Below are 19,691 nucleotides of genomic sequence, written 5' to 3'. Positions count from 1 at the left end.
ACAACTTGTGTGTTTTAAGTTGGGTAAAAATGGACAACTGACCACTGACTCAGAGTTACAGCTTTACTGATCAACCAATCTAAAATTATAGTTAGAAAGGCAGATCCAAATTCTACAATAAGCACCAAAGTGTGACCTCTATTTACCACATTACCCCACACAAACACACTGTGACACTTCATAGCTATGTCCTGAGGGCAGTGGCAGCATGAGAAGCATGCTTGGGAAGCAGTTTCCAGATGTAGGAAAGTGACTTTCAGGCATCCACTCCAAGTTACATTCCCTACCTGACTGGGGCAGCAGCAATGCGAGAAGCTGCTAAGCAGCCCTGCCAGCTGAGGGGCCAGGCAGTATCAGCTCCTCTACAAAAGGTGGCAGGAAGGAAGAAATAAACTCCATTCCACATGATCTCCTGAAGAACAGGGTTACTTGCATTCTTTAACATCCCTGGTACTGGGACTGTTTTCAAAGAACAGGCTACAAGCCAACACTTTCATTAAAATGGATGTATTTAACAAGAGCAAACCATGAAGTAAGATTTCTTCTTCACCATGCCACTGTTTTGTCTGCCAAGTTCCACTTGGAAAAATTCTAATGCCAGATTATAACACATTGTCTGGCTAAAAAAGGAACATAATGAAAAATAATTTTCATTTAGTACTTGGTCTTTACAAAAAGCTGTAAAAATATTATTGTAAAATAGGTAAACAGCAACCCAGCAAAATTAACTACTTGATCTCCTTGCCCTGATATATAACCAAGATAACGTGAACTCTAAACAAGTTGGAAGCCTGTTTTCCAGATGGCACCATTAACACCAGCAAACATCATTCAGGGGCTCTTTGCTAACAGTAAACAAGAAGTTACAGGAAAGAGCATATTGTTTGAAAGAAGCATAATATTCATTCACCTACCCCACTCAAATGAAACAAGCTGGGCAAGGCGGCACTTTTCTTTTTCTTCCTGTGCTTTCAAATTCATTAAGCTCTTTTGCATCAAAATTTCAGTACTAGCTGTTTTAGGAATGCCTTTTTCTTTCCCTGTTCAGGGTTTTCTACATGTTGAGAACACCACAAATATTTCTGGATAATATAGGAGGCACCATTCAGAAGTCAGCATTAGCTAATTAAGTGGAATTTACACACACAAGAAAAAACCCAAACTACAGAAAGCAGTTTGCTAAACTAATAAAAACCCTAGTAAGAAAGGCAGTTCTCTGAAGTTTATATGGCAAAGCCTCTTCCTTTCTCTCCTGCTGCACTTGGCACACAAGAGCATGGCACAGCTTTGACTCCTTTTAGCTCTTCTTGCTCAGAAGAATGGGTTAGATAAGAAAACTTACTACAACAGAAAGCTGCAGAAACAAAATGGGAATGTTTTACAACATCAGATTATAGTTACTTTATTGCAATTACATTTCAGATTAACATGTACATAATGGTATTTGCAAAGATGGGGGAAAAAAAAAGAAAAATTAAAAATGCGCAGCCTTATGGTGAACTACTTCCTTCAATGAGAAAAAAAATGTGGTGCTATTGCAGTAAACTTGTTGCAATGTTTGTTCGAACAGAGCTGACTGCCAGGGGAAAGAAACACTTTCTGCTGTTATTTTCAACCTACTGCCCAATCCCTCCCACCCAGTTATTAATTCCATGTACTTGCACGTGTGGTCTGTGAATATAAATAACAGATAGTTAATTAAAAATATGCCTGTGGGTTGATTCTGTAGTTGTAGGGCAAAGGTGGAAGAACAGGTTGTGAAGATCAAATTTAGAATCTTAGTATATACGGTTCTTGTAACCAGCAATATTCTTCCTTTGCTTAAAAGATAACTGAGAGGCCCGTTAAACAGGTCAAGCACGAATGACTAGTTTCATGGCTGCCATTATCAATCTACTTTCTCATAAGGTATATAGGTCATTCTCTGAAGGTAAAAGGTCCAAAACACAAGGTTTTAGAACAAGGATGGACAACACACACTTTCTTTCAATTCAGCTCAACACCGAATAAACAACTACACAGGAGTATATGCATTCCCCCATAACAATACCATAAGAAGTGATGACTATAACTTATCACCCTTGTTCTTAAGCATGTTTTTAGTCAGAAAATGTCTTGATGTGTATTCCTCCCACGTAAGAGTACTGCAGTGGAAATGCTGTCAGTGGAAGCTTTTATTTTCCAGCTTTGCTAAAAACTCGTGCCTTTTTAATGTCAAATTTTACTCTGTCTTGAATATAAAAATTTCCAGAAGACAGGAACATTCATCTTGCAATACTTCATGTATCTCTTATGACAATTAAAATAGACTTCACTAGCTGTTTTGTGTCAGGTGCATTAATATAAGCCAATGAAGTCTATCAGTTATTCAAGGCTCACAAGCACTGCAGTCATTCAAATGAAAGCAGGCAAGTGAAAGCGCCAAAGTTTTAGACAGCACGTAGCATTCACAAAAGAAAGAAATTAAAACCATGGGTATACAAGGGTGGTTAGTACTTAATATTTGCTGTAGTTCTAACTCTGCCACCAAGAACCTCAAGACTGTGTAAAGTTTAGCTCATCATCAGGCTGCTCTATAATTCACTTCCCAGTATATAATTCTACGTTCCAAGAGACAGATCATTCAACACAAATTAGTTAATGGATATTGTAACAATAACATTATTAATAAAATTTTTGTGTGTTTTTTTCTTTATTCAGTGTGATAAAGTCTTAGGTTTAAAATATGAAATGACACTGTATACTTTAATTTTTCTCAGTTTCACTCAAAAAAAAAACCAAAAAAATTTATTTGTGATCTGCAAAGTATGATGCAGATGTATTTCTGACTTTGCTGCATTTATGTCATCATACTACAGAAAGCATTTAAACCTTTGAAGGCCTACAGAAATATCCATTTTTGATATTCAGGCTTTTCTTTGAACAGGTTAAAGCTGTCTCTAAAAACCCATTTTATGAAAGCATTTATTAAAAAAGACTCATTACAATAAAACAGGTCATTACATAAAGACCTGTAGCATTTCACCGTCATATAGCATTCAGAAGAAGACTAAGCTAAAACTGCCCGTTATTAAGTGATAGACTTCAATGGTGCTGGCAAAACATAACTATAGAGTACTTTCTGTTTTCCTAGTAAAAAGTATGTTTTACAACTCCAAGACAAATAGTCAGAATATAGAAGTGCAAACACAAGTGTTTATGTAGGGACGTTGCAAACAGGCTGATGAAAACTAAAGATTACTTACTTTTTGAAGCTTTACACATTACTTGGCACACTGGCATATAAAATAAGATTCCAGCTTTGTTGCTGTAAGCTCAAATGGGAATTTAGCATTCACTCTGTCATAGGCAGGCATTTTTACTGTTTTTACATTTTATTTCTGTTAGGTTTTGATCAGAAACAGGAAATGTTTAAAAAGGAAACATTTCAGTTTCTTAAATACTATGCTAGGAAGCAATTATTGTCCATTAACTCTGAAATTTAGCCATTAAATTGACAAAAAGGCAGTCAATCCACAGTAGGGGATTAGTCCAAGTGAGACTGCAAGATACCAGTGCTTAAAATTTTAAATCAGAAAAGGAAGATGCCATTATAGGTTATAGATTAAATAACATATCTAAACCTTATCTTTAGGGTTTAAACTATACTGAAGTCTAAAACCCAACAAACTCTTCAATATGCACACAAGTTTTTGAAGAATGGATTTACACAATCTAGATAAAAAATATTTTCAATGCAAAAGACTTTACAGACAAATAAACTGGGGATGTTGTAAGATTTCCTTCCCAGTATTCTAGCGCAAATCAGTAGTAGGTTCCCAACCCTTTTAATACCCTTAACATACACAACTGAATCACATCATGTGAGCATCACTGTAGTTGGCTGACTTGTTCAGAAGTGTCTGATCACGTATTTAGCAAAAATGTTTTACACACAGTTTAGACAAACACTGCTTCCAAAACCCTAGCATTTTAAGTGACACTGAGTATGACACTTCCATTCTTGAATTCTGAAACCTTTAAAGGCATGTAATAGTCCTTTCACACAAAGAAAGGTTTTTAGTTGCATATATACACACACAAAATGGATCATACACACACACCATAAATTTTCTCAGTGCTCTTCTAACCACTAGGAATCACTGCCTTCCTTCAAAAAAGTCTACTAAAGTTATTTCATGTAGAAAGAATCAATAGAGGGCATGCTGAATAATAGAAGTGTTTGTAGATTTACTTTCCTACCAACACAAACACATTAAAGCTCTCCGCAGTGCATTTACTCAGCTCAAAGGGGTTTTAGCCCCTTGCCTGCTAATATCACCCCCGGCCAGGTGCACACAGCTTTCTTCCTAGGTCACAGCTACAGCACCTGAATTCCAGATTAAGCAAGAGGCCAAAGACCATGAACAGGGAATAACAAAGCAAAAAACTGTATTTTAAAGGATCAAAATTTCTTACACCTTTTGCGCTTAAGATCTTATTTGTTCACACAGTTATTGAAGGCCAGCCCCATGACAGTCATGCTATCACGCACAACAAATAATTTTTTCTAAACAAACACAAGCTAGGGACTTCTAAGTGCTTTGAACGAAAAGGTGAAAACCTAGTGAGAACAGGATAAAAGGAAAACTGAAAGCACTTTCTCAGAAAGGAAGCAACAATGAAGCTTTCATACAAAATATGTAAGTTTAAAAGAAATTACAGGTTTTACAAGCGAATATTAAAGCTCATGAAAACTCTATCAAACAAAAGATTAATGCATTAAGCAACACCCACACTAAGAGTATGAAGGAAACCTGTATGGCACACACACTTTATATGATCATGACTTCAAGCATTCATTTGGGCTCACAAAAAGAAGTGACAGGAATGTGCAGGAGGAGGAGGAGGAGGAAAAAACCCATGTGTTGGGGAGAATAAGGGATCTGAGATGACAAGATACGAAACAGGATTTCTGGATTGGCCTTCCCATTGTATAGTTCAGTAAGTATTCCTGAAGTGACTGAAAACAGTCAGGAAGAGCTAAGCATATGCACAACACAAATGATGTTCAGTCCTACCCAGTGGGAACACACCTCCAAGCTCACTGAGCACTCACCTAGAAAAATACATAACCATTTTCACTGTTACATGAGAAGATCTGACAGTTGACACAGGTGAAAACTGTTATCAAGGTTGCCCAGTAAAGTAAGCCAAGCAAAGGTAAGTAGGCAGTCTTCCAAACGATTTTGCAAATTTTAGGTTTTGGTATACAGTTTTAAATGTAGTTTCTTTAATCTTTTGTCTGAACAAACATGACTAAGATACACTGACAAAAAAGAGAGCCACAAAAAGGCCAGAAAGCAACAAAAATGACCTCAACTACATCCCAGAAAATTATACATTCGGAAACAGGATGTAATTTTAAATACATTTAATAAATAACTTTATATGTTAAGTAGTTGGAGAAACCAAAAGATACAAACCCATTTTTTTTCCTAATTAAGAAAAAAAGATATACTGGGTTAAACAGGTGGATCCACCTCATATTTCCATCTCCAAAGACAGGGAGAAAGGCTTCTCACATAAGTCCTCTAAACAAATTAGAATGCAGGTTGTTACATGGAAAAGTGAGAGATTAAGAAATAGAATATGAAGATTCAAAAAACACAGCTTTCATTCTCCCAGGGGAAAGATTATCAGTTTAGACATACAGGGATATAAAATAAGGCCTAAATCATTCAATACATTTGTACATGAATGAAAAAAAAAGGGGCTGATAACCAAGGTGCCAAAATCTGTTGATGATTCTGTGTTATCCAGGAAAAAACAACTACAAAAAACTCAAGCAAAACCGGCAGAAAGATTTAATGACTAATTAAGTGATAAACGGCCAGATGAAGTGCAGCAAACCACGAAGGCACTTTATCATTGCACGCACAATGATAAGCTCTGAACTATTATCACTCAGTGTAACACGAAAAAAACACCTAAGTGCTAATAAGGCACTATTATCAGAGCTTTATAACCTGGGGAAGAAACTGAGAATGAAATGGAGAAGGTTAACAGAGACACTATTCAATGTCTTTCCAAATACAAAAACCAAAGGGAATGAACAGATTAAAAATATTTGGCCAACGCCAAATATTTCTACGAGTTTTAAAAGGCTTTTTAAAAATTTCTATGCTGCAAGTAGCCTAAAGAACATTTTGAATAAAGGAAGGACAGCACTAGCACTGCATTTAGAAAAAGCCCCTGGCTCTAACAGGCGTGCTGTAAATAACTCTGTAAATGATTCTCATGAGAAAAGGAACAAGAATCTTGAACCTGAAAAAGCCGATCACCAACCTCTAGCATTAGCACTGAGTATTGACAGCAACTTCAGTGAGCCTTCATAAACTGGAACACACCCATGTTAGTTCAGGTATAAGAAAAAGCTGGATGGCATCCAGAGGAAGAAAAACTGCACTTCTTGTTTATATTAGCTTTATTCCAAAAGCTCACTACTTAAGTTAAGTGGGTTTTCTACTTATAAGAAGTCACAGGATGTCAGGCATCTCCCTCAGGGTCATGTTATTAACTGACAAGAGTAATTGAGACATTTGATAGAGTAGCATGGAACAAGATTTCATCCCCAGGCATTTCTGCCAGCTAAATTACTGGGGTGGGAGCAGGGAGCGAAGAATGTCTTCTTTGACATTAGATCTTCTCCCACTTATGAACAAAGTCTCTATATACCATGAAGACCACTGATGTCTGAACTGAACTTTGTCACACTGCACAGCACTGTACTTACTTGGAGCTTCAGGCATACATCATTTTACTGCTTTAGCAGGAAGGCTTTACTGTAATTGAATCTGAAAGGGAGTACTGTCTGAATTACAAGGAAAATTACTTGCTTCTACTGTGAGAGGATACTAGTATGTTCACTGCTAAACTCTACTCCTCCCACCATGCTCCACAAGGTAAGATGAACAAATGAATGTGTAGGTGGAGACTGACATGGCACAGAAAAGACAGATATAGAATTATTTCTATTTGAAAAAGCCTCTTTATGACTTCCATTATGACAAACTTGAAGCTGGATTTTTACTTATTTTTTATGTCTAGGAATTTCCATTAAAATATGCCTCTGAAGTGCAACATGCAAAGCTTATCCCATTCTTAGTATTAATAAAAGTGCCTAAGTAGTACTTCCAGATAGGGTCTAACTGTTCTACAATTAAGTTCAGAATCACAAATGCACTCTTTTCCAAAAGTGTCATCAGAGAAAAAATTAAAATTCCACTATGTAACCCAGCATTGGATTAGACTGAAAAAGAAATAGCCAGTAACAGGTCAAAAACATGCTATGAATCCTGTGCCAAAAGAATTTAGGGCAATACACCAAAGGACCACATCACCTTAACTATTACCATAAATACTTACAAAGATAATCATCTTGCTAGAAGCCAGTCAGTTTTTAATATTAATTTTTCATCCTCAGTTTGCATTTAAGAGTGCTGAAATGTGTTCTGTTCCCTGGATTTCAGTGCCTTCTCTAGAAATAACCCAAAATTAACTACAAGAAAAATCATAATTTGGTTTCTTAAAAACCAAGCATCCAGCTGCTAAAGATCACCCACCTGCAAAACCTCCGTATTTGCAGACTACTTTGAGGCCCTGGCATCTTTCAGCTCTGCATCACTGAATGGGATTCTCAGACAACTGCTGAAAGGGAATTCTCCTATAGCTCAGCTTTCATCAGTCTTGTTCTCTGTTCATCCAGTGTTTACCTTTGCTACAGTACAGTCAGAAAAAGTTCCAGCATCTCATGAAGTCAGTAGAGGTCTTACTGCACTGTTCAAAACTATGACAGGATTGTATTGTAATCATGTGGTTTTACTGTGCTACTTTAAAAAAACAGAAAGCAAAAAACAGCAACAACAAAAGCAAACCCCAAAGCATGACTGAATCATCAGAAATTACACTCATAAACATGAACCAGTTAATTTATGTTAGAGGAGTCAATGAATTTGCATTAACAATTTTCACAAATTAAATATACTAGCAATAGAAAATCCTTTTATGGTGGATTTTCAGTAATAGCTCATTTGCTAGTATGAAGGAAATTTTAGAACATTGGGTAGGAAGCAGGCAAAAAGACTGCATGCACATAGAAAGTAAATAACGGAAGCATATTTGTCAAGCAATAAATAATCAAGAAAAAGTAGGAAAATGAAAGCTTACAGGGGTGGCTGCCCATGGGTATCAACTAAAACAGGGAGAGCAACACATTTTGTGAGAATCTGCCTAGAATGTACTCCTTTTGGAGTCACGTCCTACATAACACCTCCAGTGCCTCTTGGAAGTGTATAGTGGTAATTCTGATAGTGTTACACAGGATTTTATGCAGGAAAAGTTCTTTCTGTAAGCAGAAATCTGTTAATTAAAAACAACAAACAAATTCAACAATTTCAGGGAACAGCATACAGCTTTTTATTACAGGTTTTGTTTTCAGTATGAAACAAGCTTTCTAGAATCTCAGACACACTAAGGAGTAAAGGCATACACAACTAATGACAAAATAAAAATAATTTCTTTTGTTAGAGGCTGCTGTGTAAGCTTATCTCCAAAGGGAAAGATGTTCAATCTCTTTCATTCAACCACAGGTAGAATATGGTAGTACTCCATTAACAATGTACTTTTAGAAAAAAGTTGATCTGTACATTTTACAACAATAAATGCAGATTCTAAGAGCTTTTTTGTTTCACTGGATTGTACTGTTGAGCTTTCAGTGTTCACCAGAGCCAGTCTGAGTCTCTAGAGAAATCCTCCTACTCACTTTCCACAAGTTCCAAAAGTTCAGTGGTATTGTGTGCAGTAACTATGTAGGAGTAAAGTTTCTGGAAAGACTGACATTCCACTTAAAAGCTGGCATCAAGTGTCACGTCATCAACATGATTTGTACATATCAAATATAATGACACAGAGGAACTGACTGGAGATGAAGGAGAAATACTTTGCACAACATACATCAATGATTTGAAAAAAGGTTTTATTAACTTTAGATGCTTAGCTGCTCATCCATGAGTGCTGAATCCTTTAATCCATTCAGAAGCCTGGATTCTTAACTGCATATTAAGAACTAGGTATAATTAAGAGTACATTGCATGTTTTTCTTTTACGCTTTTAACCTCCATGATCAGATCTTAAGATGGTCCTACTTGTCCCAAGAACAATTCGGAGTTCTTATATTAGCATACTTTGGCAGGCATTCTATTTTAAAAGGTAATAATAGGGATGGGAGAGAAGAGAATAACATTTGTTTACAGAGCTGTTCAAGTCTAGGACTCAACGCTACTTTCTCTGGGACGAGCATTGCATTTGTAGATATGGTAATAGTCTTAGTCACACCACAACTGCAAGTCATCAAATAGCATTAAATTGAAATGGGAACAACTTCTGCACCCCCACAAAATGAACATAAATTGTCAGGAGAGCAATAAAAAAAAAGCATGTAGGTGGAAGACTAAGAGCGATATTATAGACTATAAATTTTAAAAGTGGAGGAAAAACTATTCTCCAAAGCCGTATTTTTCTAGCATAGCTATTACTGTACAATGATCTTTTAAAGTCATTAAAATAATTTTACACATAACTAATGAGCCAGTCCTGCTGCTTTTTCTATGCAGGCATCTCTGATGAATCCTTTATGAATGAGCTGGGATAAATCTGACATGAATCTGCAGTTCGAAAACTGTAGAGTTATAAGTAAATTAGCATTTTGTCATTTGTTAGTTGATAACCATCAATATTAACCCTTTCCACCAAAAAAAAAAAAAAAAAAAGAAAAAGCAATGAAAAGCAATGTGAGAAGTTGAGACCATAGAGCTCACCAAGTCCACATATTTTTGTAGGTGCAGACAGAAATTATCATAACAACCTGCAAAATGCTCATGGAATTTCAGCAATTCTGCAGTTTGAGCACTTCACCACATTGACACTCCACCAGTCCATTTGCAGTCAAAACAGAGGGGCCCTTAAAAAAGGACCATTCCAAATGTTTAGCAAATGCACAGTGACCTACTTAGTAATAATTAACTTCTAATAATTAACTAACTTTTCAAAGGATTAGCTTTACTTCCCAGTTTACTGTTCCCAGTCTCACCTTCTGACTTTAACAATGAAGTGGGGCTGCGGCTGCTGCAAGGGCCCCTCCAGCAACACAACAGCTCCAAGTCTCTCCTTGATTACCGTACTGTAACAGGGATTTGTCTGCACAGTGGAACACACCTACTGGATCCCTTTCGAAGGAAACTGAATAGAAAGATTCCAACCATTAGATTAAACTTTTAAATTTGTACAAAAGGAATGTTGAGTCCTTCGCACCAAAGAATTTACAGGGCCACTCCCATTTCATTACATAATTTACTAAGATGAATATACTCCTCCACTTGTACCCTCATTTCTTCCAGCACCCTGGGACTATGCTAGAAATTTTGTTATCATAAACAGATTAAGAAATCGATCCACCTGGAAAATAATAGATGAAGACTGAGGTAGGGCACTTCTCATAATCTGGTTCATCATGTGAATGTAAAAAATTGTTAGCAGTAATAGCATCTTTGCTATCAGCCAAAAAAACTATTTATGTATTTCAAAATGGTGGAAGAGGGAAAGATGGAGAATGTTTCCTCAAATAAATGGGTGTTCAATTCTCATCCCATATAGGGTAAAAATACCAGCATGTTGCTGACAATAGCAGCAGACACCAAAAAGCCCATTTCCATTGTTCTGCACCAACAATGATGATGTCCCAAAATTTTATCAGCAAATAGAGTCATTAACTTTTGTTTGGATAGAATCCTTTCTCTCCCACAGCAAAGCCTGGCAACTGAGTTTTCCAGGAGCCTGAGAATTTAAAGGTAAAGTCTGAAGTGGCATTAATAAACTGACAGATAAATTGTTAAGTAATTAATACTTCAGGCAAAATCCTCTCCTTCAAATAACCAAAGATTTTTCTGAGATTTCTTCAAGCTTTGCACAAACATTTCACTTTGCCTCGAGTTAGTCTGTAATACCTAACTGCCAAAAAGCAAAGACACAGAAGTGCTAAAATAGAGCTTTGAAGTAAAGGTTCTTGGTAACCTTAAGTGGAAGAGGCTAACACTTGGAAAATATCTGTAAATTAGAAAGGTTCCCTATTTGTTAGCTATCATTTAGCAATGCCTTGGAGACAGACACACTGTTGTAAATTGTTGCAATGAATTGTAAACTGTTTAAAAGATTTTTTTACTATTTATAAATTCAAAGTCAGTCAATTAATAAAATAATTCTCTTCCTACAGATACAAAACCCCCTCATAACCTAAGTACACTCAGAACTCTGTATATCTACAAACAAAATACAAGAAATTGATTTCTGTCTGCAAAGTTCTCTGTACAAACACCTTCCCATATGTTCTCAATTCTAGAACAAGAGATTACAGCAAAATCACAGACAAAAAAACTCCAACTAGTTCCTTAACCAAAGAGACCTTTCTTCAAGCACTGCAATTTAGCTTTGCAATTTCACCTTTCCAAACTTATTGGCTAACAAATGTGCATGAATGATGTAATAAACCAGTAAAAATCTGTTTTATGCACATATGAAAAATTACCATCTTCACACTACCCCCGGTTTCTCTAGTATGAAAAATTATCATCTTCACACTACCCCCAGTTTCTCTAGTACCCTAGCATGACCTCTTTTACCTGCTCACTGGCAAACAGTCAAAGAAAGACACTACATGCTTGAATGTATTCAAGCATTACAAGAAATGCTAACTCTTCCAGATAACCTGCAGCACAATAAATGTTCACCTGGGGTGAGAGTCATCCAGTTCATGTCACCGTTGTGGCTGAAGCAGTTACTCAAATCCAGACATCACAGTCAAGTATTGATCACCATCTTATTGTGAAAAGTTTCTCTCAACTCTGCTTTCCTTTCATCTGAACCAAAAGTAAAACATCATCTGGGACACATAAATCTACTTTCTAACTCAGCAATACAGGGCACTTACCCGTGAATTCAGGCATCTCTTTCAAAAAACATTAAGAGCAGCAGTAACAGATACTCACATGGTAACTAAGTCACCACACTGAAAGTGCTTTTTTCCCAGCTCTGCTTTGTGTATAAGTAGAGGAAATGGTTTCACTAGCAAGAATGATGTTTTTAAGCTTACTTGGAGGATTTGGTGTTGGGAGCTCCAGAGCTCTCATCCGTGCTCTCTCTTTTCACACTGCTTTAGGGCTGTATCTGAAGGAAGGAGATTCTACAGAGTGGATGAAACACAGAAACCAGAAAGGGGTATATAGCACCTGGACAGAAAGTGAGGGGCCTGTGCACCTGAGAGGCGTAACAGTGTCTTACAGAGATTAGAGTCTTAGTCTGTTTCAACAGACTTCACTAGCACGCAGACACTGGTCCTCTCTGCTATACAAGAACTCTCCTGTAATTTGCTTACATGGATCCTGGTGACTCAATGGCTTTAAGATTTCAGGAGCCCTAATTAGTAGTGTATAAGCTTTCCTCACTAATAAGCTACCTGCCCATGAATATCCTTCAAAGAGTAACCATTTTTTTTCACATTTATTTTTAAACATGAAAGCTGCCATATTGATATTCATTCCATTCCTACACACACAAACCCCAACAACATACGTAAGTAGAATGCAAGACTTTAGGGTAGAACTACAAATGCCCTCCTTTTCTTATTTAACACAACAAAAACAGTATCTATAAATTACCCTAATGACTGAACATTTTTTTCATTAAACCCAGATTCAATTTGCTCAATAAACTCTCAAAGTACTGTTACATCCTGTTGTGAAAGAAATTATACATGGAGTAATATAAACACTACCTAATGATCCATTAGCAGAATATAGAAAAAAATATATGAAAAACTGCTAAGAAAAAAATGGCAGTATAAGAGGTTGAGCTAAAGGAAATACCTGCACAGCTGAGGATAGGTGTGTGCTTAAGTGCTTTACTGAGTCAGAGCCAAGACATTCCTTAATTTGCTGGATTACACTACAAGGTATGGATAATGCTGCAGGAATAGACGATGTGATGTGTGCTTCCAGGAAACAAATTACTTAACATTCACTTTGATGCTATAGCCTTAAACACAGTGTATACTAAGAAAAACCAGAAGAAAAAGCACAGATAATAAATACAGATACACTATTAAGAGTATTACAAGAAAGAGCAAAATGATTGACGTTGGAAGGGACCTCTGAAAGTCATCTGTTCCAACCCCTCTGCTCATGCAGGTCCACCTAAGTTGGCTGCTCAGGACCGTGTCCACACAGTTTTTGAGTATCTCAAAGGATGGAGACTCCATCGCCTCTCTGGACAACCTGTGCCAGGGCACAGTCACTCCCACAAGAAAAAAAAAAAATTGTATTTACTGATGGTCCAAGGGAACCTCCTGTTTGTGCCAGCTGCCTCTGGTCTTTGTGTTGGGGACTACTGGAAAGACCCTGGCTCCATTCTTTTTGCATCCTACCTTCAGCTATTTATGCACATTGATAGATCCCCCTTGAGCTTTCTCACCCCCAGGCTGAAAAGCCCCAGCTCTCTCAGCTGTCTCCCACAGGAGAGCTGCTGCAGCCCATTCATCATCTCTGTGGCCCTTTGCTGAACTCTCTCCATGTCTCTCTTGTACTCAGAAGCCCAGAACTGGATGAAGCACTCCAGTGCTCACTGGATGGGAAGGATCTCCCCTCACCTGCTGGACAATGTTTCAACTACTGTAGCCCAGGATACCAGTGACCTTCTGTGGGAGAAGGACACATGGGTGTGTGGCAGATAGTCCTGAGGTGAAACTGCCTTTCCAGATAATTAAGATGTACAGTGTGCATCTCCTCGAACAGAAATCACAGTTGATTTATTGAAAATTATACAAACTTAAATTTGTAATAGAAGTAATTTAAATTTGAGCAAGATATCTAAATCACCATTAAAGAGAAGTGTTCTACATATTCAGTAAGATTTGAGATAGCTTTCTGTACATCAGTGCACTGGTCTTTTCTGTCCTCTTCTACATTGCTCTGAGTTAGTCACGATCGTAGTGACTATTGAACATTACCCAACTTCTAAATCTTCCAAGAAAGAAGTCAGAGAAGCCCTTCCCAGAACATTTGGTCTGGAGCACATTTCCTTTCATAAGGCTAAATCACAACACACCATGGCTGAGAGTCCAAATCCTTCACTTTTCCTAGACCTATCAGCAACTTGAATGTTATTTATTGGTAAGGACTCTAGTGACTCCAAGGAACACATTCTGTGTCAGTTCTTATATTTTGAGAAGTGCTGAAGTGCCAATTTTCTGTTTGAGATAACACTTTCTTTTGTATTTGTTTTCACATGCACATCTTTGAATTTGTATTTTTACTTGTACTTCTTTCTGAAGTCCTACTAAAATGCCCATTTCTAAGTACTGATGCCCAGAACTTCCTTTATTTTAATACAGTTCTGGAAACTGTTAGCACTATGACAAATGGCATAACTCTAAAACAGCCATATAAGAAAATAGTGTATTATATGTTATAGAAGATATTTTCTATCTAAATCCACTAAAATCATGGTTTTTAGAGACTCCAGCAAGACACAACAGTAATGGTAACTCATTCTGCTGTGTTAAATATTTGCGTATAATAAGAAGGGCACAGGAAGGGCAATGACAGTGGCACCAGGCACCAATAATATTTTAATGGGAAGAGATTTAAAGTAATCAGGAATGAGTCACAACTGAAATGGAGAAATACATCAATACTCAAAAGCCCTCTTACTGAAGCACAAATAAGCAGCATCTCTAATACAATGCTGCATACGTAGGAATCATTAGCAAATGCATAGGAGTGTAAAGAGAACTAAGATAAAAATCAGTGGGATTTTAAAAGTCCTACATTTGTGCAGAGTAAGAAAATATCCAAATTAGCTAGAGAAGAATACCTGACAGAACCTGTGTGCAAAATACCACTAAATAGCTTGTATTGATTTTCAGAATCTTGCATGAACCACCAACAGAAACCTATGTATTGCTCTTTCAAATCGTGTTATAACTAAGCCCAAGATAACTTCATACCATATTCCTATTATAGTTGCTATTCTTTCCCTGCTGAAGCATACTAAGGAACTGGAAAATGAAGAAAGAAAACATACCTATTAGCACTGACTCTAAATTATCATGTAATTAATGTTAGAAGTGTCAAATCTCCATAATCTCTCAATTCTTTTACAGATGGGTTAGATGACAAAATTGGTCCTGAAAAGTGAGGCACGTCAGAAATTCAGGTATCCCAAAAAAATTCTCCTCCGTGTGGAACAGGGAACCCAGAAGGTTCCAACAGTCAATTCTGAATTAGATGCACACAATAGATTTGCTGACACAGCCATAATACTGGCCTGAACTATGAGCAGAGCTCAGTTGCGCCTGGTATTTGCCACATGATATTCACACATTTAATAATTTTAAACTCTTAGATAGCCTTATTATCTTCAGTAGAGAGACTCATATTTGTGAATATAAGGGCATGTATATAAGCAGTTTCACAATCAAAAGTCCAATTCTAAAGAAAGCTAAAGAGCAGTAGATTTGCTAGACCTTGAGCACATGACCATCTTGCACAAGTGGTAGCTGACAAACTGAATTAAAAGTGGAACTCAGCAGGTGAATACAGGAGGACCTAGGCATTTTTTGTTCTACATTTCACACAAGACTTTTCTCTCATCCCATCAGTTTCCACAATCTTTGAAACTGAATGGTTTCACAGCAAGTGGGGGAAAAGAACCTCGTCATTCTGCTTTTCACGGTGTATCATGACTGTAAATCTAAATTCTTATCTTACTGCTAACATTAACTTCAATTTTGGCTTCATGTACCAGCTTATTACTCCCTCAGTCTACATTACAGTAGTATCTTATGCAGCCACATTAGAATTCATATTAAAGCTGCAGTTAGCATGTGTTCTAGCCAAATAAAGAAATGAAATTGAAACATTATGCTAAATTTAATTAAATCTCCCTGCCAATTTTTCAAACATCTTTCCTATTGCTTTGCACAAACCTGAAAAATTAAGATAGGAAAACTCGAAAATATGCCCAAAGAAAGCTGCAGTAGAAAAGACTCTTCCACAACAACAGGTTAAAACAAACTGGAGAAATTTATTTTCCTACTTTACAGTGTCTTTAAACAGAGTTTAGAATAAACATACACACAATAATCTCCCAATGTTCAATGTAAGCCAATTTTGCATAAGAATTGCTATCATACTTACCCTTTTTTTCTGCTTTCTCCCTGCTACAGGAGTTGCCAGGAACTGAAGAAGCTGCAGAATCTGCTGAAGATGTTCCAGATCTCTGACTGTTTTCGCTATGGTCCACAGGAGCAGCATTTAGCTGGGACCTTCCAAGATGCTGCTGGGGGTGAGAGGGACTTGCGGTGGGATCAGGATCTGAATTCATTTTAGCTGCCAAAGAAGAAAATAATGATTAGTTATAAAACAGCAGGATTACAATGTAAAACTGAATAAAAATTTGAAATCTGAATGTATTTGTTTAATTAGGTGAACAAAAAGCTTAGAAAAGGGCAAGAAGGCTGATAGCAACTTCAAGATTTATTTATACATTCTTCAGTAATGCCAAGCACAAGCAGCTATAGTTGACTGAGTCTGACCATATATTCAGCATTATGCCAGAACAACGACTGCGTTTTTTCGTAATAACTGGGTTTTAAGTGTAAATAAATGCTAAAACTAATTAATCAATCCTGTAAATACTGCATATAAATTACTTCTTTGAATTTAATGTTCTACTTATACATGCTACAAATAAAGACTAGGCCCTAACTTTTAATGGACAAGTCTAGAATAATAGAAAAATTAATTTCATATGAAAGGCCTCGTTAACAGTCATCACCTAATCAGGAGACAGAGAAAGACAATGGTAAGAAGGCAAAGGAGGAGGAGATGTAGAATTATGCATGGGAAAGTGGAGGAGGAACCACCAAGGATGCTGTTTTTGGACATTACCAATTTAAATGCCCATGATTCAAAATAAACTTACTTTAAATACCTTTATATCTCAATTTTAGAAAATTTTATTCATATGTGGCAGGGAGGGAAAGGCCTTACACAAGAACACCTTTTAACTGTAAGCCCTCTGAAAAAGAAGAGGGGATCTCTGCTCTGTAGTAAAAAGTTCCCTAAATAAGTAAACTTGTATAAAAATCCCTACTGAAAGTTTAGCTTTCACAAGACAGAAGTAGAAAGGTATGCATATACTACCACAGCACAACACATAGTAACTCTTGCTGCTTAAGAGCAACTTCCCTGAAGTTAAGCACTTTGCAAGGAGCATTGTAGACAGTATCTAGCAAAACCCAGTATTTTTAAATTCTGTATAAATACAGAATTAATTCAGAATACCGACCTGAAGATGTCCTTATAAAGATGAAAGTAGTATAGCCAAAACCAAAGACACCACTTCACTAACAACTTTTTCAACTCAAAGAACACTAAAATCACGACAGGGTGCTAAAAGTACTAGCCATGATGCCACTGCCAAACGTATTATTTGTAATTTGACAACCTGGCTGCCAAAATTAAGTTTCCCTAAAGCAGAAAATATTTTACTGATACAAGTAGATGCATTTCTATATTATGTTTCTACATCAAATTATAAATAAACCAACACAGTTCAGTTCAACCTTCAAACAGTCCTCGGAAAATACAGAGATTAACATACCTTCCCGGTAAACCAGCATGAGTATTTTTAACCATTATACAATCACAAAAGTTACTGTGCCTCCAGTTTTAAACTTGACCTTAGCGCTTTGTAAGAGGGACGGCGAGCGCAGCCAGGCCGCACCCGCGGCGCCCCGCGGGGGATGCGCGGCACGGACTGGTCCGGCTCCTTCCAGAACGGGCAGCACCGGCGCCTCTCCAGCACAGCCGCGAGCAGAGGCTCACCTCGCAGTCAGCCAGCTCGCAAAAACACTCCCGTCCCAAAAGTCACTCTCAGCTTGTCCTACAAAGGGCACCACCAACTTTTCCACCGGGTTGCTCACAAGCCAGCGGGCGGTGACTCCGCACCCACCGCCGCCAGCCGCTCCCAGGCGGGAGCGCCGGAGTTCGCTCGGCCTCACTCCTCGCGAAGTCCGGGAGTGCCCGGGCGGCCCTGCCACTCCGGAAGGCCAGGAAGCCCCGGCGAGGGGCGTGAGGAGGCTGGCAGCTCGGGCCGTCCTGCACGGGGTCCCGCCCCACACGCTCACCGAGCCCGGCCGGGCGAAGTCAGCAGCGCACACCCCCGATGACAAATCTCCCCGCAGCTCCGGAGGCGAGTGGGGCTCCGCCGGCAGCCCGCAGCCCTTAGGGGCGGCCGCGGCCCGCCCATCGGCCGCTGCCACCTCCCCACCCCACTGCCACTCACCGCCCTCCGCTCTCAGGGAGGGCTCCAGTGAGGCTCCGCCGGGCCCGGGCGGGGCTGGCGGCAGGAGGCGGAGGCGGCCACGCAGGGCCGGCCGGCCGGCGGAGGGGCGCCTGGCGGCGGTACCGGGGGCTGCTCTCGTGTGCGGCCGCGCCTCGCGCAGTGGCAGCGGGCGGGGGATGGCCGCCCATCCGTGGGGGACGAGGGGGTGTCAGGAAGGAGGCGGCCGAGGCGGGCTTGGGCAGCTCCAAAATGGCGGTGCCGGGTGAGGCGGGTGGGGGCCGGCGGGCCCGGGGTGCGGGTGCAGCCCCGCTCCAGCGGTGTGGCGGTGGCAGGGTCGGTGTGAGCGAACCCGGGTGCTGCACCAGACCCTCCCCCCTAGCGCGGTGTGTCTCGGTACAGAGCAATAGGAGCGAAGGGAATGGGAAAAAGGGCGGTAACTGAGTAACTGATTTTTTCTAAATGTCCTTTAAGTTTCTGCTACTACATCTCTGCTACCTATGTGGAAGTTTTCTGGGCAGGAAGCGAGCTGTAAAATTATGTGTAAGTTGCTGTTGTTTTGATGGTGAACTTACTACTTTTTAGAAATAATTTTTATTTTCGAGCTACCTTAAATAAATCAATGTCCCTGTGTGGTACTTTGAGTAGCTTTTAATTAAAATCCCAATCAAACAAACCTACAAATTCAAAGTAGGAGATTGAATTTAAACTGCAGTCATTCAAATAAGTTACTTTGTTGATTTTCACAAGTTCCAAGTTTGCAGGAGATCATGGGGAGTTTTCATGTTTTTTAAACGTCAGTTAGATCTTCTTGGTCACTACCTGTTGAGTTTTTTAATCCCCACACAAAAATGTGGCCCCCAGTGTCATTTCCTTGCCTTGGAAGGCATAACAAATTTTTTTTTTTAACAAAACAAGTTTAAGCAAACATGTTAAGGTTCTGTTTTCTTCAAAATAAACTTAAATTTGAAAAAGAACCCCACATTTACTTTTAAGAAGATCACTTGCAGTCTGAGTGTAATGTGGTTTCATCAGGAACATGCAATACCAGCCATGTGTTACCTGTTGTTTCTTAAGACTGACAGTATGACTTCACTCTGATATGACAAAGTTCTCTTGCAATCTGCTCCCCCTGCTATTCACATTTCCTTCAAGATATTACTTTATACAATTGATTTGATATTTAGTGGGGGTGCTTAACAGATGTAACATGCTTACGGAACAGGTGGAAGTGAGGGTGGTAGCTGGAAAAGTAA

General features: G+C 38.7%; 1 protein-coding gene across 2 annotated transcripts in view; it reads right to left on the bottom strand.

The window, feature by feature from the left end:
• WFS1 (wolframin ER transmembrane glycoprotein) overlaps positions 1–18,369 on the bottom strand; it is a 33,053-nt gene extending 14,684 nt beyond the window's left edge. The window contains exons 1-2 of one of the 2 annotated variants that reach the window (XM_042053304.1): positions 18,281–18,369; positions 16,287–16,478 (exon numbers count right to left, since the gene is read on the bottom strand). In XM_042053304.1, the coding sequence (XP_041909238.1) occupies positions 16,287–16,473 (187 nt within the window). In that variant the 5' untranslated portion in view covers positions 16,474–16,478; positions 18,281–18,369. Of the gene's footprint in view, positions 1–16,286; positions 16,479–17,978; positions 18,123–18,280 lie in introns of those variants that run through there. The other variant, XM_042053305.1, reaches the window with a different exon arrangement.
• Between the last annotated feature and the right edge of the window lie 1,322 nt (positions 18,370–19,691).

The sequence above is a fragment of the Corvus kubaryi genome, unplaced genomic scaffold (assembly GCF_017639235.1).
Source record: "Corvus kubaryi isolate FWS band 111438036 unplaced genomic scaffold, C.kubaryi_AGA036_p1.0 split1-131, whole genome shotgun sequence".
NCBI classification, from domain to species: Eukaryota; Metazoa; Chordata; class Aves; order Passeriformes; family Corvidae; genus Corvus; species Corvus kubaryi.
Note: the sequence above shows the minus strand (reverse complement) of the source record. Positions and strands in the feature narration are given on the sequence as shown.